The sequence below is a fragment of the Artibeus jamaicensis genome, unplaced genomic scaffold (assembly GCF_021234435.1).
Source record: "Artibeus jamaicensis isolate MK-2021 breed Jamaican fruit bat unplaced genomic scaffold, CSHL_Jam_final contig_1015, whole genome shotgun sequence".
Taxonomy (NCBI): domain Eukaryota; kingdom Metazoa; phylum Chordata; class Mammalia; order Chiroptera; family Phyllostomidae; genus Artibeus; species Artibeus jamaicensis.
The window spans coordinates 287,340-313,821 of NW_026521194.1; the positions used below are offsets into that span (position 1 = coordinate 287,340).

Genomic DNA, 26,482 nt, shown 5'->3' on the forward strand with positions numbered 1-26,482 from the left:
ACAAAGTTTTTTTCAGAGGAATCAGATAGAATAAAACATCCTGGGGCATGGGACAGATCTCAGGAATAAAGGTAGGACCCCCCCTGAAGCTACAAACAAGGAATGCACATTGCAGTGCTGAAGGATGTCCCCAAGATGCCTGGACCAGGGATTAGGGAGGCTGCCGAGGAGAAGAGGCCAGGATGCCAGCCAAGGGGCTCTGTAAGTAGGTGACCCAGCAAGTATAGGGAGGAACAAAATAAATGAAAAAGCCCTGTGGTAGGTGTATTAGAAGAAAGAGACTAGGTTACTGGTGGCTCCCTCATTGCCCAGAGATGGACAGGGTTACCTACTGGGGCAATACACCTGTACTTATAAAGCTATAAATCTGTAGCATCTCTTTCTTTTTTAAAACATTTTTTATTGTTGTTCCAGTACACTTGTCTCCATTTTCCCTCCACCCCTCCCCCCAACCCCAGCCATCCCCACTTCCCACCATTTATCTTATCCCTGTTTGGTTTTGTCCATGTGTCCTTTATGGACGTTACTGAAAACCCTTCCCCTTTTTACCCTATTATCCTCTCCCACCTCCCCTCTGGTTACTCTCAGTTTACTCTTAATTTCAATGTCTCTGGCTGTATTTTGCTTGCTTGTTTGTTTTGTTGACTAGGTTCCAGTTATAGGTGAGATCATATGATATATGTCTTTCACTGCCTGGCTTATTTCACTTAGCATATGCTCTCCAGTTCCATCCATGCTGTTGCAAAGGGTAGGAGCTCCTTCTTCCTTTCTGCTGCATAGAATTCCATTGTGTAAATGTACCATGGTCTTTTAATCTATTCATTTACTGATGGACACTTAGGTTGCTTCCTGCACTTGGCTATTGTAAATTGTACTGCTGTGAACATTGGGGTGTATAGGTTATTTTGGATTGGTGTTTCAGGGGTCTTAGGGTATAATCCCAACAGTGGAATTGTCAGGTCAAAAGGCAGTTCCATTTTTAGTTTTCTGAGGAAATTCCATACTGTTTTCCACAGTGGCTACAGCAGTCTGTCTGCATTCCCACCAACAATGCACTAGGGTTCCCTTTTCTCCACATCCTCTCCAACACTTGTAGTTTGTTGATTTGTTTATGATGGCCATCTGCACTGGTGTGAAGTGGTATCTTATTGTGGTTTTAATTTGCATCTCTCTGATGGCTAGTGATCCTGAGCATCTTTTCAGATGTCCCTGGGCCCTCTGTATGTTTTCCTCCGAGAAGTGTCAAGTCCTTTACCAATATTTTAATTGAGTTGTTTGTCTTGAACTGTTGTGAGTTCTTTATATATTTTGGAGATCAAACCTTGTCTAAAGTATTACTGGCAAATATGTTTTCCCATATGGTTGGTTCTCATCTCATTTTAATGCTGTTTTCTTTTGCCATGCAAAAGCTTTTTATTTTGATGAGATCCATTTGTTTATTCTTTCCTTTATGTCACTTGCCCTAGGGGGCCTATTGGTGAAAATATTGTTTCATGGAATATCTGAGATTTTCCTGCCTATGTACTCTTCTAGGACCTTTATGGTGTCATGTTGCTTGAGTTTCTTTCTTTTTTCTTTTTCTTTTCTTTTTCTTTTTTTTTTTTTTGCATGTAGTTCTCCCAACACCATTTGCTGAAGAGGCTACTTTTACTCCATTTTATTCTTCTGTCTCCTTGGTCAAATATTAATTGACCATAGAGACTTGCTTTATTTCTGGGCCTTTGAATCTGTTCCAATAGTCTATGTGTCTGTTCTTATGCCAGTACCAGGCTGTTTTGATTACAGTTGCCTTGTAATACAGTTTGATATCAGGTATTGTGAGCCCTTCTACTTTGCTCTTCTTTGTCAAAATTGCAGTGGCTATTTGGGATTGTTTATGGTTCTATATAAATTTTTGAAATGTTTGTTCTAATTCTGTGAAATATGTCATTGGTACTTAAATAGAGATTGCATTGAATCTATAAATTTCTTTGGTTAGTATGGACATTTTGATGATGTTGATTCTTCCAATCCATGAACATGGTACATGCTTCCATTTTTTGTGTCTTCCTTAATTTCTTTCCTGGATGTTGTGTAGTTTTCTGAGTACAGGTCTTTTACCTCCTTGGTTAGGTTTATTCCTAGGTTCTTTATTTTTCTTGTTGGTATAGAAAATGGGATTTTTTCCTGATTTCTCTTTCTGATATTTCATTGCTGGCATACAACAGTGCCTTTGATTTCTGAATATTGACTTTGTATCCACCCTACTGTTTTGCCAAATTCACTTATTAGGTTGAGTATGTTTTTGGTGGCATCTATAGGATTTTCTATGTAGACGATCATGTCATCTGCAAACAATAGCACTTTTGATTCCCCTTTCCAATTTGGATGCCATTTACTTCTACTTCTTGTCTGATTTCTATAGCTAGGACTTCCAATACTGCGTTGAATAGAAGTGTTGAAAGCGAATGTCATGTTCCTGATCTTAGTGGGAAAACTTTTATTTTTTTGCCTATTGAGTATGATGCTGGCTGAAGGTCTCTCATATATGGCCTTTATTATGTTGAGAAATATTCCCTCAACTCCCACTGTATTTAGTGTTTTTATCATAAATGGGTGCTGTACCTTGTCAAATGCTTATTCTGCATCTATTGATACAATCATGTGACTTTTGTCTTTTGTTTTGTTTATGTGGTGTATTACATTTATTGATTTATAAATATTGTACCATCCTTGCATCCCTGGGATGAATCCCAACTGATCATGGTGTATGATTTTTTATTCCTTTTAATGTATTGCTGGATGCAGTTTGCCAATATTTTGTTGAGGATTTTAGCATCTATGTTTATCAGAAATTTTGGCCTGTAGTTTTCTTTCTTTGTTGTGTCTTTATCAGGTTTTGGGATTATGATGATGCTGGCTTCATAAAAAGAATTTGGGTGTCTTCTGTCTTTTAGGATTTTTTTGAATAGTCTGTGAAGGATAGGGGTGAGCTCTTCCTTAAATGCTTCATAAAATTCTCTTGTGAAGCCACCTGGTCCAGGGCTTTTGTGTGCTGGGAGTGTTTTGAATACTGCTCTGATTTCATCACCTGTTGTTGTTCTGTTCAGGCTTTCTGCTTTTTCTTCATTGAGTTTTGGAAGATTATATTTTTCTAGAAATTTGTCCATTTCCCCTAGATTTTCAAATTTCTTGGCATATAGTTTTTCATAATAATTTCTTACTATTTCTTTGTATTTCTGTGGCATCAGTTGTAATCTCTCCTGATTTGTTTCTGATTTTGTTTATTTGGGTCCACTCTCTGTTTTCCTGATGAGTCTGCTTAAAGGCATGTCGATATTATTTATCTTTTCAAAGAACCAGCTGCTTTATTTATTGATCCTTAGAATTGTTCTTTTAGTATCTATGTCATTTAATTCTGCTCTGATGTTGGTTATTTCCTTCCTTCTACTTGTTCTGGTCTGTCTTTGTTGTTGTTCCTCCAGTTCTTATGGATGTGGGGTTAGGTTGTTTAGTTGAAATGTTTCTATCTTTTTTAGGTAGGCCTGTATTGCTATGAACTACCTTCTCATGATTGCCTTTACTGTGCCCTATAAGTTTTGGATTGTTGTGAGTTCATTTCTTTCCAGAAACTTTTTTATTTCTGCCTTAATCTAATTTTTTACCCATTCATTGTTTAATAGCATTCTATTCACTCTCCATGAATTTGAGTGTTTTTGAGTTTTTTCCTTCAGGTTGGGTTCTAGTTTCAGTCCTTCCTGGTCTTAGAAAATTCTTGATGTGCTTTCAGTTTTCTTGAATTTGTTGAGACTTGTTTTGTGTCCTATCATGTATAGGACACAAAGATATAGTATATCTTTGAAAATATTCCATGTGCATTTGAAAAGAATGTGTATTTTGCTTTCTGAGATGAAAGGTTCTATATACATTTCAGTTAAGTTCATTTGATCTAGACATTGTTCAGTGTTGCAATATCTTCGTTGATATTTTGTTTGGAAGATCTACCCATTTTTGACAGTGGGGTATTAAAATCCCCTAGTATAGGTGTGTTTCTGTCAATACCTTTCTTGAAGTCCTCCAATATTTTCCTTATATTTTTGGGTACTCCTATGTTTGGTGCATACATGTTTATAATGTTTATGACTTCTTCATGTATTCTTCCCTTGAGTATTATGAAGTGTCCTTCTGTGTTTCTTTTTATGGCCCTTGCTTTGAAGTCTATTTTGTCTGATATAGGTATTGCTACCCCAGCTTTTTTTTATGTCCATTTGCTTGGATATTTTTTCCCAGCCCTTCACTTTCAGTATGTGTAGGTCTCTTGTTCTGAGTTGGGTCTCCTGTAGGCAGCATATGTGTGAGTCATGATTTTCTTATTCATTCAACTACTCTAAGTCTTTTGATGGGAGCATTTAATCCATTTACGTTTAAGGTTATTATTGATAGGTACTTATTCATTGCCATTTTACTTCCTTCGTACCTGTGTTCCTCTCTCTCTCTGACTCTTTTTTTCCCCCTTTTCTTAAAGCAGATCCTTTAGCATCCCTTGAAGAGCTGGTGCATTCTTTCAGCCTTCTTTTGTCTGGAAAACTCCTTATTTCACCTTCCATTTTAATTGGGAGCCTTGCTGGATAAAGTAGTCTTGTTTGCAGGCCTTTGGTTTTCATCACTTAGAATATTTCTTGCCATTCCCTTCTGGCTTGTGTGTTTCCTTTGAGAAGTCAGCTGCTAGCCTTATCGAGGCTCCCTGGTATGGGAAGTTTTCTACCTTACTTCCTGTTTTTCCCTTGCTGCCTTGAAGATTCTCTCTTGGTCTTGGAATGTTGCCATTTTAATTATTATTGTCTTAGAGTGAGCCTCTTTGGGTTCCTCTTGATTGGGACTCTCTGTGTTTCCTGGATTTGTGTGACTTTTTCTCACATCAAATTAGGGAAGTTTTCCACCATTACTTTTTCAGGTGGGTTTTCTATCCCTTGCTCTTCTTCCTCTCCTTCTGGTATCCCTATTATATGGATATTATTACATTTCATGTTGTCCTGCAGTTCCCTTAACACCTCTTTGGTCTTTCTCAATCTTTTTTACTTTTCTTGCTCTTTCTGGAACTTTTTTCTACTTTGTCCTCTAGCTCACTGATTTGATTCTCTGCTTCAGATAGCATCCTTTTGATTCCTTCTACTGTGTTCTTCAGTTCAGAAATTATATTCTTCATTTCCTCTTGGCTCTTGTTGATAGTTTCTCTTTCCTGTTTCATGTTGATATAATTTGCAGTAAGTTCATTGTAGTTTCTGGTAATTCTCTGTGAGCTCATTGAGCTTCCCGATAACCATTGCTTTGAACTTAATATCTGATAGTTGACTTGCCTCTATTTCATTTAGCATTTTTTTCTCAGGCTTCCTCCTTTTCTGTCAGTTGGGTTTGTTTCTTTGTCTTCCCATTGTTTGTGAGACTCTTCTTGTTAGCCTCTGCTTCTAAATTGATCTGTTCTGACTCCCTGAGTTTGTGGTTTGAACTTCTATGGTAGGAGACCTGTGAGGTTCAGTAGTGCAGTCTCCTTGATCTCCTGAACTTTCTGCTCTTGGGATGCCACTTATGTTAGCTTTCTGGATGTATCTGGGTTTTGACTATTGTTGGGTCACTCTTTGGTAGGTCCTTCCCACCAAAGAGGATCACTCCACCCACCACATCTTGTATGCTGCTGTGCAGGTGCAGATGGGTTGTGCTGAAGCTAGTTCTTCTGTTTGTCTGAAGTTATAATGCTTCTCTCTCCTTATTGTTCAGTCATTCGTTCTGAGTAATTTCTTCACAATTTAGTTGTATTTCCAGATTGGTCCCGGGAGCAGGTTAGTGTGACTTCTACTTACTCCACCATCTGGCCAAACCTTGTAGCATGTTTTTAATGTCCAGTAAATGAACTTCAAATATCTTGGCCTTAGATGCCATACCTTCCAAAATCTTTTTCAAATTTATCTCCTTTGAATCAACTCCCACAATCTACTACCCACTCCATGAGAAATCGTACTGTCCTTGTGTTACTAGCACATGGGGGGCCCTTTCATACTCTAAGACTTTTCCTGTAGCATCTGCCTTCCTCTGCTCATACAATCATTTTTGGTGTGAATTCTCCATTGTTATTTGGAGATCTTAGTTGATACCTAACTGTGTTACAATAAAAGTTAAAACAAAAATTATTGGAGGACATTTCCTTTCCTGACTACCAATTATAAAATATAAACTATAAGTCTCAGGAAAAAGTGGCAACTCAGTCACTTTTGTATAGTGTTAAAAACAGTTTCTGGTAGAGCAATTGGTTTGGGGATTTTTTTGATAAATGTTTGTTTCACCCCTTGTGGAGAGAAAGTTAATACAACCATGTCCTTCTTTAAAAGCAAGTTTTCCCTTGAGTTAACTTTCTTACTCATTATTCTGGAAATGTGATGAAGGTAGCCTCTCTTGCATGTTGCTAGGCCAACACTTGCTTAGGGTGAAAATGACTTGTGACTCTACATAGGTAGTTTCATGTGGCCTGGGAGAGACTCTACATGAACTGTAAGACATATTTGTTCTTCCTTCAACATGGTGAATCTTGTATCTTGATTTTTCCTCATGGGCTCCCTGAAAGTTATGACTACAGAGTCGTTACATGAAACACTGACTCCCTTGAGCATGGTGCTGCTGAGCCAACATGGATTCTGCACCCACTGCTAAACTTTCACTTTAGGCAGGTAGTAGTCAACCTGGTGGACTGCTGTGTGGACCACTGCAAGGGGTGCCACAGAGGAGTAGCAACTAATGCTGCCTATTGGGATGCTATGTTTCCTGTCATTTGTCCTCCTAACTAAATCTGATGTCACTGTGACTCTGGTTGTCCTGTGAGTCTAGATGCCTGGTTAAGAAGACCATCATATGTCTGTTTTTTTAACTGCTATAGCCTCACTGCCCAGCACTGTATGTGACACATGGTAGGAGCCCAATATGTACATGTTAAAAAATTGGCAATGAATATCAAAAGGTAGATAATAAGCCTAATTACCATTTTCAAAGCGTGTACACATGAGAGTTAAATCAGGGTATTCCTTCATGTTGACCTCGCTGAACAATGCTTCCAGTAGTGACATGTCAAATGTCTTCTCCAGTTCACTAAGAACATTGTACACCACTTTCCATAAAGGGACCAGATTTCTATGAGATTCTTGACAATCCTTAAAGAACATCAAAGGGAGAAAAATATAAATACAACCTTCTAAGTTACAGAAGAGGCATAGAAAGTGATTTTGTACATAATGTGTTACAATTTCCCCTACATAGGTACTTTCTCATGTAGGGTTTTAAATTTCTATATATTTGTATGGTTACTAAGTGAATCAAGTAAATCCTTCCTCCTTGAAAATATCCATCTGTGAATCCAACCTGATCTCATCACCCTCATTTACATTAGATGGAGGGAGAAGTTATTTTGAAGAATAAAGGTGGCTCCAAAGTTAAATGATGTGTAGCCATTAAAGAATCTGGACTAATGTTTTAGGAGCAGACAGCAGGTGATGAGCTGCTGTTCCATAGAGCAGAGAACCCTGTCCCCTCCCCAGGGCTCACTTGTCCTGCAAGGGCTCAAGGAAGCCAGAGACAGTTCTTTTTTGTGTGTGTGAACTTGGCCATTGAGAAAGCCTAGTCATAGGGAAAGGGATTTGTATCTCTGTACCACCACTTATGTATTTTGCTAAAATTAACCTAAATTCTAAGTCTCTAGAAATACCAAAAAAAAAGGGGGAAAAAAACCAAAAACTTTGGAGAAAAAGGAAGCATCTACTTACAAATTTATCTGACATGACTTTAGTTGGATAAATTCTCTGTGGGTTTCAATCTCCTCAGATTTAATTATTTACATTATGTTCATTGAAATGAAATGTGTTGATTATTATTTCATTAAAGGAAATCATTAAACTTGTTCATCCATTCATTAAAATCCCTTTTAATTCCTAGTTTATGCTATATTGGATATATAACTCCTACAAGCCATTATACTTCTATGGAGCCCACCAGCTTCAGATTATCCTATTTTCAGGGCTACTCAATGACTCCAGGGTGCACCATGGAGCAGTTTCTTCAGTTAGGAGCTGAACAGTCTCTGGTGATACTCTGCTTCTCTTCTTCCTTTTTACCTTATAGGAACACTTAACAGCAGTGAGAAGGGCCCCACTTATAAGAGACTCCTCACATGGCTAGTGGTTCCGTGACATTTGATTCCAGGATATCAAAGTACAACTTGTTGGTGCCCATTTACCAAGTTATGACCTAATAAGCCTCACTTACTTCATACAGTTTATTGGTGATGAATCCACGGTCACGAAGGAGTTCAAGGAAAGGAAATGACTTATTTATTGCTTTTGAAATCTCAAGCTTATGTATTTTGAAGTGACGGAGTGCAGTTTTATAGATAGGACTGTTTTTTACATTCTGGTCTTCTGCAGATATCCTAGGAGAAAAGATACCACGATAAAATGGTCATCAAGATTCTGAGATGCTTTTGGAGGCTGTCACGCCTTATATATAAAGGATCGGCTGTGAACAAGTAACGTATGTAAAATAAGTGGTCCCGAGTAGAAAACTGAATAAATGGAATTGAAGCAATAGACACAAATATCGATCATTTCTCCTGGGACTTTTATTTTGTGTTAATATAAATGTATCTATGCTACTGTTGCATATAGTAAATATTTACACGCACTTGAGTTTCAGAAATTGCTGCTGTTTCCTGTGAAAGTAATTTAGAATGTGACTCTGTACTCTATTTCTAAATAGGTCACTTTAATGCTCTCATATTAATAGTTATTCAACTATTTGCATTTCTAAACATTATAGAAATTAATAAGATCTATTTTCTCATACCAGAAGAGAATTGGCACTTCCTACTACCCAACATGCATCAGAAAATAATTTTGTAAAATTGTGTTCAACTCTGTATTCTTACTTTTTAAGTATAATTATTGATTATGCTATTACAGTTGTATAATTTTTTTCTCCCTTTTATTCCCCTCCACTTTAAACACCCACTTCCACCTACATTCTGCCCAACTTAGTTCACATCCATGAGTCATACATATAAGTTCTTCGACTTCTCCATTTCTCATACTATTCTTAACTTCCTTGTCTAATTTGTACCTACCATTTATGCTTCTTATTCCCTGTACCTTTTCCCCCATTCACCTCCCTACCCCCCCAGTGATAACCCTCCATGTGATCTCTATTTCTGTGAATCTGTTTCTGTCCTAGTTGTTTGCTTATTTTGTTTCTTTTCTTTTATTTTAGGTTCAGTTGTTGATAGTTGTGAGTTCATTGTGGTTTTACTGTTAATAGTTTTTATTATATTTTTTTCTCAGATAAGCCCTTTAACATTTCATATAAACTTCCAGCCAAGATGGAGGCATAGGTAGACACATTGTGCCTCCTCACACAACCCAAATAAGGACAACAAAAATTTAGAAACAAAAAAACAACTAGTACTGACAGAAAATTTAACTGTATGAAAGTCTGACAACCAAGAGTTAAAGAAGAAACATTCATCCAGAACAGTAGGAGAGGTGAAGTCAGGTGGCTGGGTGGAGAGGACTTGCAGCAAAGCAGCAACTGTCAGACCCCAGGCACGCAAGGCAGTGGCTGGTGGACCAAAAGAGGCAGTGGATTGTGGAGGAGCTTGGCACACAGGTGGCTGGCAGACCAGGTGGTCCCACATTCATGTGCAGATCAACCAAGCGAAAATGGAGAGCAAGACAGACTGCGCCACCCAGGGTTCCAGCTAGGGAAAATAAAACCTCAAAACACTGATTGAAAATACCTGTGCGGGTTGAGGTGCCAGGAGAGACTCCCAGCCTCACAAGAGCATTCATTGGAGAAACCCACAGGGTCCTAGAATGCACACAAACCCACCCACATGGGAATCAGAACCAGAAGGGCCCAGTTTGCTTGGGGGAAGTGGGGGAAGAGACTGAAATCTGGCAGAGAGTAAAGCAAGCACCATTGTTCCCTCTCAGACTCCCTCCCTCACATACTAAGCAACTGAGATGTCCACCCTGGTGAACATCTAAGGTTCCACCCCTTACTACATAACAAATGTGTCAAGACAAAAAAAATGGCCCAAGTGAAAGAACAGATCAAAGCTCCAGAAATAATACAACTAAGTAACAAAGAGATAGCCAACCTATTAGATGCACAGTTCAAAGCACTGGTAATCAGGATGCTCACAGAATTGGTTGAATTTGGTCACAAATTAGATGAAAAAATGAAGGCTATGCTAAGTGAAATAAAGGAAAATTTACAGGGAACCAATAATGATGGTAAGGAAACTGGGACTCAAATCAATGGAGTAGACCAGAAGAAAGAAAGAAAGAAACAACCAAACAGAACAGAAGAAAGAAACAAGAATTCAAAAAAAAAAAAAAAATGAAGCCCTGGCTGGTGTAGCTCAGTGGATTGAGCACAGGCCTACAAACCAGAGGATTGGGGTTCGATTGCCAGTCAGGACACATGCCTGGTTTGCAGACCAGTTCCCTGCAGGCCAGTTCCCAGCAGGGGACACACTAGAGGCAACTGTACATTGATGTTTCTCTCCCTCTTTCCTTCCCCTCTAAAGATAAATAAAATCTTTAAATAAAGAGAGAAAAGGCTTGGGAACCTCCAGGATATCTTTAAATATTACAACATCCAAATTATAAGGGTGCCAGAAGGGGAAGAGGAAGAGAAAAGGGTGGCAAGTTCATCTGAACAAATAATAGAGAAGAACTTCCCCATTCTGGCAAAGAAAATAGACTTCTAGGAAGTCCAGGAAGCTCAGAGAGTCCCAGAAAAGGTGGATCCAAGGAGGAACACACCAAGGCACATCATAATTACATTAGCCAAGATTGAAGAGGACAGAACCTTAAAAGCAGCAAAATAAAAGGAGATAGCTACCTACAAAGGAGTTCCCATAAGAATATCAGCTGATTTCTCAAAAGAAACCTTACAGGCAAGAAGGGGCTGGAAAGAAGTATTCCAAGTCAGGAAAGGCAAGGACCTACCTCTAAGATTGCTCTATCCAGTAAAGCTTTCATTTAAAATGGAAAGACAAATAAAGTGCTTCTCAGATAAGGACAAGTTAAAGAAATTCACTATCACTAAGCCCTTATTATATGAAATCTTAAAGGAACTTATCTAAGAAAAAGAAGATAAAAAACATGTACAGTAAAATGACAGCAAACTCACAATTATTAACAACCACACCTGAAACAAAAACAAAAACAACCTAAGAAAACAACTAGAACAGGAACAGAACCACAGAAATGGAGATCATATGGAGGGTTAGCAACAGGGGAGTGGAAGGAGGAGAGAGGGGGAAAAGGTACAGAGAATAAGTAGCATAGATGGTAGGTAGTAAATAGACCAGGGGAGGGTAAGAGTAGTATGGGAAATGTAGAAGCTAAAGAACTTATAAGTATGACACATGGACATGAACTAAAGAAGTGAAATGTGGGTGGGAGAGGGTGTGCAGGGTGGAGGGGAATGAAGGGGGGAATGGAACAACTGTAATAGCATAATCAATAAACTATATTCTAAAAGTTTATCACAATAAAAAAGCCTACTGATATCTCTAAAAAAACATTTCCTATAACAAGGACTTGGTGATGATGAATTCGTTGAACTTGACCTTATCTGAGAAGCACTTTATCTGTCCTTCCATTCTAAATGAGAGCTTTGCTGCATAGAAAAATCTTGGCGGTAGGTCCTTGCCTTTCATGACTTGGAATACTTCTTTCCAGCCCCTTCTTGCCTGTAAGGTCTCTTTGGAGAAATCAGCTGACAGTCTGATGGGAACTCCTTTGTAGGTGACTGTCCCCTTATCTCTTGCTGCTTCTAGGATTCTGTCCTTCATTTTAATCTTGGCTAATATAATTATGATGTGCCTTGGTGTGTTCCTTCTTGGGTCCAACTTCTTTGGGACTCTCTGAGCTTCCTGAATTTCCTGGAAATCTATTTTCTTTGCCAGAATGGGGACGTTCTCCTTTATTATTTGTTCAAACAAGCTTTCCACTTGTGACTGTTCCTCTTCCCCTTCTGGTACCCCTATAATTTGGATGTTGGAGTGTTTAAAGATGTCCTGGAGGTTCCTAAGCCTCTGCATTTTTTTGAATTCTTGTTTCTTCATATTTTTCTGTTTGGTCATTTTTTCCTTCCTTCTGGTCTGCTCCCTTGATTTGAGTCCCAGTTTTTTTTTCCATCACTATTGGTTTCCTGTGCATTTCCATTCATTTCAATTAGTTTAGCCTTCATATGTTCCTCTAATTTATGACTAAAATCAACCAGTTCTGTGAGCATCCTGATCACCAGTGTTTTGAACTGTGCATCTGAAAGTTTGGCTATTTCTTCATTGCTTAGATTTATGGGCTCTGGGGCTCTGAGTTGTTCTTGAGCCATGTTTTGATCTGTTTGTACCTGTTACGTAGGAGGAGAGACTCCTAAGGTGTTCACCAAGGCAGGGCCGCCCAGGTCGCTGTTTTGTGACCCTGCATGTGGGGGCAGGGTCAGAGAGGGAGCAATGGTGGTCCTCTCTGCTCACCCTGTCCACCTCACCCCTCGCTCCCGCCTGTTTATCTGAGCGCAAATGTGCAAGCCCACCGCCCTGCGCCAGGGCCTGCGCAGTCTGTCTCAATACTGTGTCTTCACTGGTTTATCTGCATGCAAATGGGCGACCGCAGACAGCCAGCCACACCGTTCCTTCCCTAAGACTGCCCATAGCTACCCCACACCTGGGATCCATGCCCTCAGCTGCCTGCGTGCTGCCTAAGTTGGGGGATCTTTTTTTTTTATATTTAGAATCTTGTTTTATTTTTGTGCGTGTGTTTTATTTTATTTTATTTAGTTATTTTTCAAGTACAGTTTTTTGTCTATTTCTCCCATCCCAGCCTCCCCTGCCCCGTGCTCCCCACCTCCCTCCCATTTCCACCCCCCTTAGTTCTTGTCCCTGTGTCCTTCCTATTTGTTCCTCCAAATCCCTTCCCCTTTTTCCCCTTAAATTCCCTTCCCTCTCCCCTCTGGTCATTGTCCCCTTGTTCTCTATTTCAGTCTCTTTGTTTTTTTGTCTGCTTGCTTGTTTGTTTTGTTGTTTAGCTTCCTGTTAAAGGTGAGATCATATGGTATTTGTCTGGCCTATTTCACTCAGCATAATGCTTTCCAGTTCCATCCATGTTGTTGCAAAGGGTAGTAGTTCCTTCTTTTTCTCTGCTGCATAGAAGTCCATTGTGTATATGTACCACAATTTTTTGATCCATTCATTTACTGATGGGCTTCCAACTCTTGGCTATTGTAAATTGTGCTGCTATGAACATTGTGGTGCATAGGTTCTTTGAAATTGATGTTTTAGGATTCTTAGGATATAATCCTAGCAGTGGAATTGCTGGGTCAAAAGGCAGGTCAATTTTTATTTTTCTGAGAAAATTCCATACTGTTTTCCATAATGGTTGTACCAGTCTTGTTGCCCAACTCGCTCCACTGCTGGCTTTGCCCCTCTCACCAGTTTAGCTGAGCGGTTCATTGTTTCTGGACTCTGTATTGTTCGATTTTCTATAGTTTGATTGCGTTCATTGTTGTTAAAACTTTGTTGTTTTTAGATTTGGTTGTGCGAGGAAGCAAAGTGTTTCCACCTATGTCTCCATCTTATCCACAGTCCAGAAGCAGCCTTTCTAATTAATCCATGCTAGTCCATGTGATTTAATATTAATTTGTATTTTTAATGACTAATTACATTTGTGCATTTTCATATGATTGGAAATTCACTGGCAATATATTTTTTTGAAGTTCCCATTCAACCATTGCCTATATATAATATTGGGTTATCGTTTATTTACTGATGTGTAGGAGTTTGTTATATATTATAAATATAAGTGTTTTCACTGATGTATATACTGTTAACATTTTCTTCCAACCTGTGGCTTGCATTTAATTTTGTTGTCCATATCTTTTAATAAGGAGAAAATGTTAATTTTCATGAAGTATAATCCATCAGGTATTATCTTTTGTGGTTAATGAATATAGTATACTATCCTAAGAAATCTTTGCCTACCCAATTTATGAAAATATTTAGAAAACAATTTACAATATAAACATTAATATATTTGTCAATTTTATATTCTATATCATTGATCTCTGTTTATTCTTATGCTGATAGCATATTGGCTTGAATACTAACACTTATAAAGATACTTAAAAACAATTAAGGACACAGTCTGTGGGGGATGGGTCAGAAAGGAAACTGCCACTTGCTCAGCTCTCGGCTGCTTTCGGTCACTACCTCTGCTCTGCATGAGCAAACTGGGCCCTTCTGGTGCTGATTCCCAGGGGGTGGCCTTGTGTGTGTTCTAGGGTCTCTCCAACAAACTCTCTTGTGAGGCTGGGTATTTCTCCTTCAGCCTCAACACCACAGGTTTTTTAAAGATTTTAGTTTATTTATTTTAGACAGAAGGGAAGGGAGGGAGAAAGACAGAGAAAGAAACATCGATGTGTGGTTGCCTCTCATGCATTCCCTACCGGGGACCTGGCCTACTGTCCAGGCATGTGTCCTGACTGGAAATCAAACCAGTGACCCTTTGGTTCACAGTCCCATACTCAAACCACTGAGCTACACCAGCCAGGGCCCCCACAGGTATTTTCAGTCAAAGATTTCCATATACAGTTGTACAATGCAGCAATGTGGGTTGTTGCCCTGCCCTGGCAAATACCTAAAGCTCCACCCCTTACTAAGTAACAGGTATGCTGAGACAAAAATATATTACACGAATGAAAGAACAAATCAAAGCTTAAAAAAATACAACTAAGCGAAGAGATAGCCAACCTATCAGACACACAGTTCAAACACTGGAAATCAGGATGTTCACAGAAATGGTTGAGTATGGTCACATAATAGGGGGAAAAGCGAAGGCTATGAAAAGTGAAACAAAGGAAATTGTACAGGGAACCAACAGTGAAGGGTGGGAAACTGGGACACAAAGCAATAGTTTGGACCAGAAGGAAGTAATATACATGCACCCAGAGCAGAATGGAAAAAAAAAAAGAATTCAAAATAATGAGGAGAGTCTTAGAAACCTCTGGAGTGACTTTAAATGTTTGAACATCTGAATCATAGGGGTGCCAGAAGAAGAAGAGGAAGAGCAAGAAATTGAAAACTTATTTGAAAACATAAGGAAGGAGAAATTCCCCAGTCTAGTAAAGGAAATAGACTTTCAGGAAGTCCAGGAAGCTCAGAAAGTCCCAAAGAAGTGGGACCGAAGGAGGAACACACCAAAGCACATCATAATTACATTAGCCAAGATTAAAGAGGAGAAAACTTTAAAAGCAGCAAGAGAAAAGGAGATAGTTACCTACAAAGGAGTTTCCATTAGACTATTTGCTTATTTCTCAAAAGAAATGTTACAGGCAAGAAGGGGCTGGAAAGAAGTATTCCAAGTCATGAAAGTCAAGGACCATGAAAGGCAAGATTTTTCTATCCAGCAAAGCTCTCATTTAGAATGGAAGGGCAGATGAAATGCTTCCCAGAAAAAGTAAATTTCAAGAAGTTCATTATTACCAAGCCCTTATCACATGAAACGTTAAAGGGACTTATCTAAGAAAAAGGAAGATGATAAAAAATATGAACAGTAAAGTGACAACAAACATAACTATCAACAACCAAATCTAAAAAAACAAAAACTAAGCAAACAACTAGTACAGACACAGATTCACAGAAATAGAGATCACATGGAGGGTTATCAATGGGGAGGTAGATGGGAGAGAATGGGGAACAGGCACAGGGAATAAGAAGCATAAATGCTAGGTGCAAAATAGACAGGGGGAGGTTAAGAATAGTATGGAAAATGGAGAAGCCAAAGAACTTACATGTATGACCTGAACCAAGGTGGCGGAATGATGGTGGGAGGGGGGTACAGCGTGGACTGGAATAAAATGAAGGAAAAAATGGGACGATGGTAATAGAATAATCAATAAAATATATTTCAAAAAATTAGAGAAATATTCTCTTGGGTTTTCTAGGTCCTAGGCTTCCCACGTATCTTTTATAATCCATTTGTCAATTTCTAAGTTTTGGGAATGTTTATTGGGTATACATTTAGCTGATGAGAACTGATATGTTAGTAGTACTGATGTACTGACTTTCCAATCCTTTAACATTGTACAGTTCTCCATTTACTCAGTTTTCTTTCATTTTACCTATCAGTGTTTATAGTTTTCAGTATAGAAGTCATGCACATTGTTATGAAAACTGCCACTAGTTATGTTTTTCCTGCTTAAAATGGTATTGTTTTTTAAATTGCTTGTTCTATCATTTGTAATTAGAATTGGTTTTGAAAAGCATTAACCGTGTATACAAAACTTTCCTAAATTATCTTACTAGTTCTAATAAAATATCATAGATTCTTTTTGGATTTCATAGAAAATATTCACGTCTTTGCCAGATAAAACTCTTTCTTACTCCTTTCCAGCAATTATTTCTTTTTCTTCTCATACAGTGGTTAGGAGTTTAAATATAATGTTGAGGAGAAGTAGTAAGAGTAACCTTGCTTGTCTTGTTTTCAATCTCAGAGAAAAAGCATTCAGTATCACTATTAAGTATGACATATGCTGTACATTTTTGTACATATATACATATGACAAGAAGTTTCTGTTTCTCCCTAGTTTGCTGAGAGTTTTATTATTAAATATTATCAAATGCATCTACTGAGCTATTTACATGGTTTTTCATCTTTATTCTCTTTAATATTCAATTCATATTGATTGATTTTTAGACCCTCTCTTAAGTTGGTACTTAACTAGAGTTTAACTGGAGATGAACACTAATTTGAGGAAATTCTGCAATAAATTAAAGAAAGCATAACATTAAAAAGAGAAAGAAGTTACCCCAGGAGAAACAATGATATTGTTGTAAGCAAGAGAAAGATTTTTAAAACTCTAATATTTTTAGAGTTTTGAGAATACATGTTGTGCTACAGGATGCAGGGATGGGGGACATAACTGAGAAGAAGGTAGTGGTTAGGTATTTTTTAATCAATTTTTAAGTATTTCCTTAAATGTACTAAAATGGTTGTAAAACAGCCAAGATTTCCTAGAGTATAAATATACTAGTTAAAAGGGGGGGGAGTAAATTTGAGGAAAAGTATGAGAGGATTAGGATTCATGTAGGTGGTATAAGAGCTACCTACTCTGACTCAAGAAACCTGTGTGAGAAAACTGCAGAGGAGCACATCAAGGGAATTATTTAAGGAGATACCAGAGTAGAACGGCATGATTTTTTTAAAGGGCACAGTGGATGTTCAGAAAGAAAAATTTTAAGAACTAAGCCAAAGCACATCATTTCTGAAATGACAACACCTGAAGAACAAAGAGAGCCCTGGCTGGTGTAGCTCAGTGGATTGAGCACAGGCCTGTGAACCAAAGGATCATGGGTCGATTCCCAGTCAGGGCACATGCCTGGGTTGCAGGCCAGTTCCCAGCAAGGGACACACAAGAGGCAACCATACATTGATGTTTCTCTCCCTCTCTCCTTCCCTTCCCCTCTAAAGATAAATAAATAAAATCCTTTTTTTAAAAAAAGGGTCAAAGAGAAATATTTGAGAAGTTTCAAAAAAATTAGAAACTGGTCTCCTATGGGATAATGATGGCAAAAACAGCTAGAGAGATCTGTTTGGAAACAGAGTTTGTAGAGCCAGCCTTTGAATCCTCAGAGTGAATCATGACATGTGGGACTGAGAAATTTTATTTTGCAAACCTACATTTTGGGTATTTTTTTCTGAACATTTTAAAATTTTCTTTATATGCATGCTAATACACATACACAAATTTTTGAAATGCAATTTTATATGTGTTCTTAATGTTTATGCAGTTGCTATTTTTATTTTTATGTTTTTGCTTATTTTCAACCACATCTCTTCTTCTTTCTCATGTGTTTTGCTGTCCTCAGGTCTCTGACATAATCCATTTTAATAACCTTGTGTGTGTGCTTCCCTAAATGCTCTCTAAGCACATAATTTCCTCTATTGAAAACTATAACCTACCCATATGTTACAAGGATTTTTAAAATCATATATTATATTATGATTTTCTTTCTCTGCATCATACATTATTATGTTGCATCAAATTTGTTTTATACATGAATACCTTGCAAAAAATTCTCTACAAGTATGACTCTTGCTTATATATTTATTTAATGTGGAATGTGTGCGACACACTCTTGTTTTTAGAAAAATACAATAGGTGGATTACAGAAACACAGAAAAGTAACCCAGTAGTGGGAAAGATGTGAAAGTCAGAAGGCAATGACTCCAATCCTGGAGACATTAAAGAGAAAGTCGAGAAGGCAGAGCAGTAGCAGACAGAAAACCCAGACATCTCAGACAGACACTGGTGGTAATGATAGCATATAGGTAAGTGCAAGAAACAACAGCAATGTCATAAGGAATGGAAGCAAGAATTTGGTAATATTCTGTTTGTTATAAGGTACCCGCACTATAGGTGAAGTGGCATAAATTGTGTGGTGTGAACTCCAGACAGCTACTAAAAACATTTTAAAAGAAGTGCACCTCACACAGGCAAGAAATAACAAGTCTAGATGAGTATGTGGAGAAAACAGAATTGTGGTGTTGTCAGAGGAAATGTAAATTGGTGCAGAGACTATGAAAAATAATATAAAGCTTCCTCCAAAAATTAAAAATAGAACTACCATGTGATCTAGAAATTCCACTTCTGGGTATTTTTTGAAGAAAATGGAAATATTACCTTGAAAAGATATGTGCACCCCTATGTTCACTGTAGCATTATTTTAAACAGCCAAGATATGGAAACAAATCAAGTGTTCATTCATGGGTGCATAGACAAAGAAAATGTGGTATATGTATACCATAAAATATTATTCAGCTGTAAAAAATAATAACTACTTGGTCATTCGCAACAACATGAAAAAACTTCAAGAACATTATGGTAAGTGAAATTATGGTAAGTCAGACAGAAGAGAAAAATGCATGTGGTCTCACTATGTGTGCAATCCAAAACAAAAAGTAACAAACAAAAATGAAGCACATAGATACAGAGAGCAGATTTGTGGTTGCCAGAAGTACAGGGTTGGGAGTGGAAAAAAATTGGTAAGGTTGGGGAAAAAGGTGCACACTTCCAGTTATAAAAGATGTAAGTCATGGTAATGACATGACAGCATAGAAACTATAGATAATGATACTGAACTGCCTATTTGAAAGTTGTGAAGAGAATAAATCTTATAGGTTCTGCCCACAAAAAAAAAATTGTGTAACTGTGTGGTGATGGATATTGACTTACTGTGTTGATCATTTTGCAATATAAACAGATATTGAATTATTATGTTTTGTAACACCCAAAATTAGCATAATGTTATGTGTCAATTACACTTCAATAAGAAAAGAAAAAATTAAGGATCTTATTAAGGGGAAATTAATAATTGTGAATGATCTAAGTGAGCCCCGTGTAATTACAGGCACTTCATAAGTTGAAGAGGGAGGCAGAAAAGTCAAAGTCAGGAATAGATTTCAAGACGCTATGTTGCTGGCTTTGAAGGTAGAGGAAGGGTCCATGAGCCATGAATGCTGGTGGCTTCTAAAAACTAGAAAAGGCAACAGAAAAGAGTCTCCCCTATAAGCCTCCTGAAAGAATTCAACCCAGACAATTCCTCAGTTTAGCCCTGTGGGATTCACTTGGTAGATCAGACCTCAAAAACTGTCAAATGATAATCTTGTGTTGAGAAAATGTTTTTGATAAATTAAATTCAAGAGTAGAATTAACATGCTAACAAAACCATCCTAATAAAATGTTATTAAAACCAGAGAGGGCAGAAGAAGAAAAAAAAAAAGAAGAAATACAATGAATAAGGAATCCTTACAAACATAGTAGATATTACTTCAACGTCAACTGAATAACATTGGCAACAAATGAGCAAGCATTTCATTTTAATGGCCAATACACAGGAAAAACATTCAACCCCCATGTAATCAGGAAAGTGCGACTTAAAACAAGATGTGACTTTTTACCCACCACCTCTGCAGGGTTTGGGTGTGGGGAGATGGCACATCTCACTTGTTCTGTGTGAGGATGTATTGGTTCAGCGACACTGACAGGCAAATTGGCAGGATCTATAAAAAGTAAATGTTACACCCCTAGTTTCAAACACTCCAACTTTTGGTGTTTGGCACAAGCCAGAGGCATATATATATGCAAATTATAGATATAGTTGCTGTTTACACAGCTTCTTGATAAAAGAGAACAACTGAAAAACAACTAAATGTCAGTCAATGGAGGGGGAAATTGCTTAGAAAATATGGCACAGCGCACCCTTGGAACAGTGTCTATCTGATCAGAACAATAAGGAGGATTTATAGGTTTATGAGAGTTAAAAGATCTCTAAGATATTTAATATTAAAATAAGTGAAAATGTAAAATACGGAATGGCATATGCAACGCTATACCATTTATTAAAAAGCAAGACAAAATTATGTATTTAGGAAAGTAAATTATATGTGTACATGTCCAGAAAAAGTTATGGAAGGCTGTGTCCACAACCCTAACGGGACCAGGATTGGGAGCTGCAGGGGGTGGGCAGTGAAGAGAACATTTTCCCTTTACATACATCCATGTCATTTGAAATTTATAATGCATATCTTTTCTATTAAAAGCTTTTAATTAAATGTATTAAGAAGTGTTGTTTCTGAACCTATTACTAGAGGAAAAAAAATGGGTTTTTAGCCTTTTCCTTCTAGAGGCCCATTCACGTGTCAGGTACGTGATCGCACTTACCAGTGGTGATTGAAGATAAGTCCAGTGGATACCCTGAATTTTATAATTTTTAAGCTATCTTATTTAGAATAACCACGAGGAGGCCTGAGGAAAATGAGGTCATGAGAAAATAACAAATCCCTTTCTCAAAGCACCAGGAAGCAAAGCCGAGTCCCGATGGCTCCACAGCAAAGCGGTAGGTGTAACACAAGAGTCCCGTGGGCTGTGGCAGCTGCTCTCACACCAGCGGCCGTCCCTCTGCAGTTTAAAGATCCGATTTCCTTACCACATATTCCTGCATTTCCCTACACTGCATGCGAGTGTATGTGTAAAGCAGGACTAAGGTCAAGGTTTCGCTGAGTGTCTAATGACAGGCACTAAAGCAGCAGCACAGCCAGAGAGGAAGTTCAAGGAAGGGAGAGACTGACCTGGTGCTGAGGTTGCTGCCCACACTGGTCATTGTCCTGCCCCAGGTCCTGCCTGGGCCTCATCCGTCTGGAATCCCCAGTCTGATCGCAGTGTGGCTGTCCAGACCTGCCCCGGAAAAGTGTGAATTCACCCAGAGAGAGCTCCACCCAAAATAGAAAAACAAAAGTGAAAGTAACTTTCTCAGTGTCGTCCAACGTCTCCCTCCTCCTGCGCCTCCCTGTGGCTCACAGCCATCAGGACATGTGAGGAAAAGGAGGGGCAGTCAGGACTTGGCAGGTCAGAGGAGAAGGACCTCCAGGGGAGGAGGATCAGCTCCCAGGGGTCCACTCGTTTGTCAAAGACACCAAAAACAACCTGTGGACCCACTGTCCCCAGCTGCCCCAACCTCCTAAAGGGTACAGAGCTTACATGGGGAGGGAATGAACCCATGCTGCCCCCTGTCCATGTGGAGAGGGCTCTAGGGAGAGAGGGAAAGGCAGAAACTTCAGATCTTTACTCAGGCCAGTAGAGAGCTTGGTGCCAACTGAGCTGGTCCCACCATTTGGACACAGGGCTGGAGAAGCACCATCCTCAGAGCAATGGGTTCCACATTTGATTCCTGAGTCTGACTTCCCCCAGATGGGACTAAGGGTTTTGGCCTAATTATATGTAAGATACAAGGGAAGTTCCACCCTCTCTCCATGTATATTCTTTCTTCCCCACAAAGGAGTGAATATTGATTACATTGGGACAGATTCCAGGACACAGAGGAGGACCTCTACCAGCAGGCAGGGTCTCAGTGTGTCCCAGGTGCTACACAAACAGGCATCTCCCTCACCCTCCAGACTGGTAAGCTGAGCCTCTAAAGGACATGGCTATCCTGTGCTCCCACCTCCAAGGGACTCATGGCCCAGACACAGTCTGACACAGATGACTCCTGCCTTTCCAGTGTTCCCCCTCCCCTCAGTCCCCCTGAGCAGTAGGCAGACTAAGCCCCTACTGTGCTGGGTATTGGCATAAATATGCCAGCTTTTCCCTGAGTCTGCTTAGAGTCACCAAATCACCACGTGAATGAGAGGCAGATATCAGTCGACTGGGTGGGAAACCCACAGCAGCCCACCTCCTAGGTGGGCACTCCCACACAGGGGCTGCCCCAACTGAAGGGAAGAAGAGTGTTTCCTGGAGCCAGAGAAAGCTGAGCAGGCACCCCACTCAGTGAACAGCAGTGGTTTCTGTGGGATCAGGAGAGCTCTGTGCAGAAACCAGATCTGTGATCCAGAAAACAAGATCAGATGCACCTGGATTAGGACCCAGATAGGACCATGTTCAGAAGGTAGACCCCCTAACACTCCTGCTGGACTGATGTGAAGGGAAGAAGGCAGTGCCTGGGCATTTTCCCTGGTGGCAAGGAGTATTGACAACAGGGACCATTCCTGTTTTCAGGGAATTTACCTGAGCTACACAGCCTGGAAACCTGCAGAGGAGAGACAATGATTGAGGAGGGACATGGGGCTGAGGACACAGAGAAGGGATGGGCTTCCTTAGCTTCACCAGGAGCAGATATCAGTTATGGGATTAGTCTCCAGCCTGGGAGACCCTGTGGGGACAGAGGTTTGTCCCTGAGATGAGGAAAGGAATCCAGACCTGAGAATTCACAGGCAGGAGGAAGAAAGCAGCAGCAACAGCAGCCACTGAGCTGAGGATGGAGACCAAAGGCACCTCTGTGGATGCAGGCATGGAGAGGGAGGGGCACCTGGGCCTAAGTGGGAACACTCAGCCCTGCCTCAATGTCCCATTCTAGGAGGTGGCCCATCAAATTAGCAGTACTCCTGGTCCCCCTGCCCTCCCTTCTTTCTTGGGACACTCTCAGGCTGGGAGTTCTGTGAAAGGTGAGTCTGCTCCCCTAGTGGGTATCCCTGGGCTCATCCTGTGGAGAGGCCTGGGCTTTGTGCTCCTCCAAGCTCAAGTGCACAGGAACAGTGGCCTCAGAGGGATTCTGTGTGTGCATGGTTGATTTGAGTCTTTGGAAGCTGTGTGAATAAATCCAATTCCGATTTAGGGATCCTTCTTTGGCATCATGCCATGTCCCTGATCCAGCTTTTACCAGGAAGAAAACTGGTATTTTTAAGCCCCTCCCTACAACACATTTTCCCTGTCAGTTGCTTTGGAACTCAGGTTGAAGAGACTTGGGGAAAGTTTATACACAGAATCTGAGGTTCTTCCTGTGATTTTCTTCTTGGAATTTCCCTTCTCTCCCCAGAAAGCCTGGGTGTCCTGGGTTTCTTCCCTGGCTCAGCTGACTAAAGAAGAAAGTGGACTTTCTTACCAAAATTTAACCACCTCATGCAAGCTTGTGGCTGCTCTCCAAGCCAGGTGATAATAAACTGGAAATATCTGATGCTACCTGCTTGTGAGATTTGACTTCCCTTCAAATTGGGCTGCCCTTGTTCACCTTCCATAATCCTCAGCCAGCTGTTCTCTCAATATTATGTTCACAGAGACGTCTTCCCACCCAGTTTACACAGAAAAAATGGGAGAATCCCTGTCCCCTCCACTCCTCTCAGAGAGAGGCTCTTCTCTCTAGCAAAGCAGAGCAAGGTATGAGGTGATGCCCAGAGGAGCCTCTCTGGGAGGTTCGGGTGATGGGTGGTTACCAAGAGACCAGAACCTCAGGAGCTCCAGGTCCTCCTGCAGCCACACTGCCCCGCTCCACCCTCCACCCCCCACCCCGCCCAGGTAAGACCACAGCTGAGCTCCCAGCATCATAGGAAACAGCTAGTATCTGAGTCCAGGTAAACAGCACTTAAGGAATGACAGGTTTAGTGGCCTTCCTTGTTCTTGACTATCCAGTGTTTTGGGGCGGACACTCTCCCTTCTAGCAGGATGACCACTTCAGCCTTTATCTCCACAGCACAGGGCAATGGGACCACAGTCAACCTGCTCCATTAAAAAAGGCCCAGGCTCTGTGGCCCAGCTGACTGACCAGGATTGTCCCATTCCTCCTGCAAGATAGTAGGACCCACTTCTTTGGTCCTCTGGGTGGGTTCTGTCAGTTAGTCATGTTTTCCTTGGTCACCCAGCCTCCTCCCCTTCCCTATCAGCACCTGGTTTTCATTCAGGGGACAACTTTTTATCATTGTGTACACAACTAGAGGGACTATTGCTAAAGATGTTGGAAAAATAACTAAATAAAAAATGAGAAAAAAAATAAATAAAAAATTTTTTAAATTTTAAAAAAAGATGGCACTCAGCCAGCCTGGGCAGTTGGACTCTCTATGGGGAGATAGACTCTGAGAGCAATTCATTACAGAATTGAAAGGATAGACAGAAAACATAATTCTGCAGCAGTCTTTAACAAGATGGCTCAGATGTGTCTGGTGCTCAAATTCCAGGGGCTGCTCTCGTTCTCGCCCTCATTCTTGGGCAGCTGTAGGCTCAGCACCCAACCTTCTTGTCCTTTCTGTGAGCCATGGCACATTTCATCAGTGAGGTCCCCTTTTGTCTCACCCAGACAACATTGGTGTTGCTGGCAAATGCCCTAACCAATACTTGGTGTTTCTATTCTGTCTTAGTTTCTTCACTCATTGCTCTCAGGGTCAGGCACTTTCTCAGTGCATGGCAAACATTAACTCATTTATCCTCCCAATGACCCACTGAGCTATGCACTAATAGTATCTACATTGGAAGGTCCCACAGGTGCATGGGAGGGTAAGTAACTTGCCCAGGGACACACCATCAGCATACAGAGGAGCCACCAACATGCCTGCCTCTGCTGCCTCTTCATCCAGATTAGCATTGGTCACAACACCAAACACCACCAACAAGAGCCAACTGCAATCGAGGCTTAAGGAAAACTAAAAGCAGTGATGAAGATATATATATATCACTACATTTGTTGACAGATAATTATGCCATGTGAGAAAAACATTGATGAGAACATACTTTATTATGATTATTAACATAAAAACCCCAACACACACAATCCAAAGCCTAAAATAATTGTCAGAAAAAAACTGTTGATCATGGTTATTCCTTTTACCTGGTGAGGCCTACCAAGCATTGTACTTCTTAGTGGTAGGATATGCAAGATACAACAGGTTGGAGCTTGGAGGGGATATCCTGATATGCTCCAGAATATGGAACCACTAAAAACATACATATGACATACCTCTGAATCTTGGGTAGCTTATCTCTCAGAATCTGGTACTTGTGTGACTTGACAAGAAACACTTTCTGCTCATCAGGCCCAATTAACACACTGTGATTATGATGGTTAGCTTTATGTGTCCTCTTGATGGAATCATGAAGTGGCTGGATTAAACATTATTTCTGGATTTCAGGACGTTTTTGACCAGGAAGGCCCATTCTGAGCTTCAGGGCTCACTCCTTCTATATCAGGGCCTTGACTTTGGAATAAGAGGGCCAACTGAGCTTAGAATTCTGCCTTCCTTGAAATTCTACCTTTCTTAAAATTAGGGCCTATTCCAAGACTTTCTTACTGTCTGCCTTCCAGCTGCAGGCATGAGCATCTCTTTGCTTTAGGTGGTGACTATAGATTTAAACCTGTCATGTACTCTTTATGGCACATTTGTCATGCTTAGTAAGTACCACCAAAATGCGCAGTTCTTATAGCTACTATTTCTCCCTTTGTAAATGCCAGAGAATTGTACCAGCTAAAACCTCTTCCCCTTTGCTCATCCAGTTTCCTACTGGTGAACTTTATCAATAACACTGTTACAGCATCCGGGAATTATCAATATTCTGCCTGTCACTGCCTGGCTAGGCAGTGATCCAAACATGTTCACCAATCTTAGGCCAGTTTGCTAGGACTATTATCTTGTGTTCCCTAGAAGAAGAGTCTGAGACAAAGTCCTTTCAGTAAATGATTTATTTTCAGAATTCTCTCAGGAGCAGAAAATGCTGGGAAGATGGTGACAGAGTAGAACGGAGCAGATTCTAGTTCCTGTACTCGTGGGTGAAAATCCTGGCAGATCTATAGAGAAACAGCACAATAAACCATCGGTTACCCAGCACTTATGATATTAAAAGACCAGAGATTGTGACCGACACTGAAACAACAGACAGCACCAGAGTCAGCTACAGGAGCTGGGACACATGCAGCCCCTGTGCCGCTGCCATAACAACAGGCCTGGAAGCCAGGGAGTCAGGTACAGGAGCCAGACACTCCAAGCCCCTGTGACAGTCCTGGGGATCAGAGGAGTCAGCTAAGGGATCTGGGACATTCTCGGCCCCTGTGCCGCTGCCATAGTGATGGGCCTGGGCGCTGGAGGAG

The 26,482-nt window shown here is 40.2% G+C and overlaps 2 protein-coding genes across 3 annotated transcripts in view; both read right to left on the minus strand.

Moving 5' to 3' along the window:
- The window catches only part of SP140L (SP140 nuclear body protein like), a 56,670-nt gene extending 35,319 nt beyond the window's left edge, over positions 1-21,351 (minus strand). The window contains exons 1-3 of the mRNA XM_053663707.1: positions 21,210-21,351; positions 8,284-8,446; positions 7,007-7,175 (exon numbers count right to left, since the gene is read on the minus strand). Of these exons, the coding sequence (XP_053519682.1) occupies positions 7,007-7,175; positions 8,284-8,446; positions 21,210-21,241 (364 nt within the window). The 5' untranslated portion in view covers positions 21,242-21,351. The remainder of the gene's footprint in view (positions 1-7,006; positions 7,176-8,283; positions 8,447-21,209) is intronic.
- Positions 1-26,482, minus strand: part of SP140 (SP140 nuclear body protein) — a 131,350-nt gene that overhangs the window by 38,065 nt on the left and 66,803 nt on the right. The gene's annotated exons all lie outside the window — the stretch shown is intronic.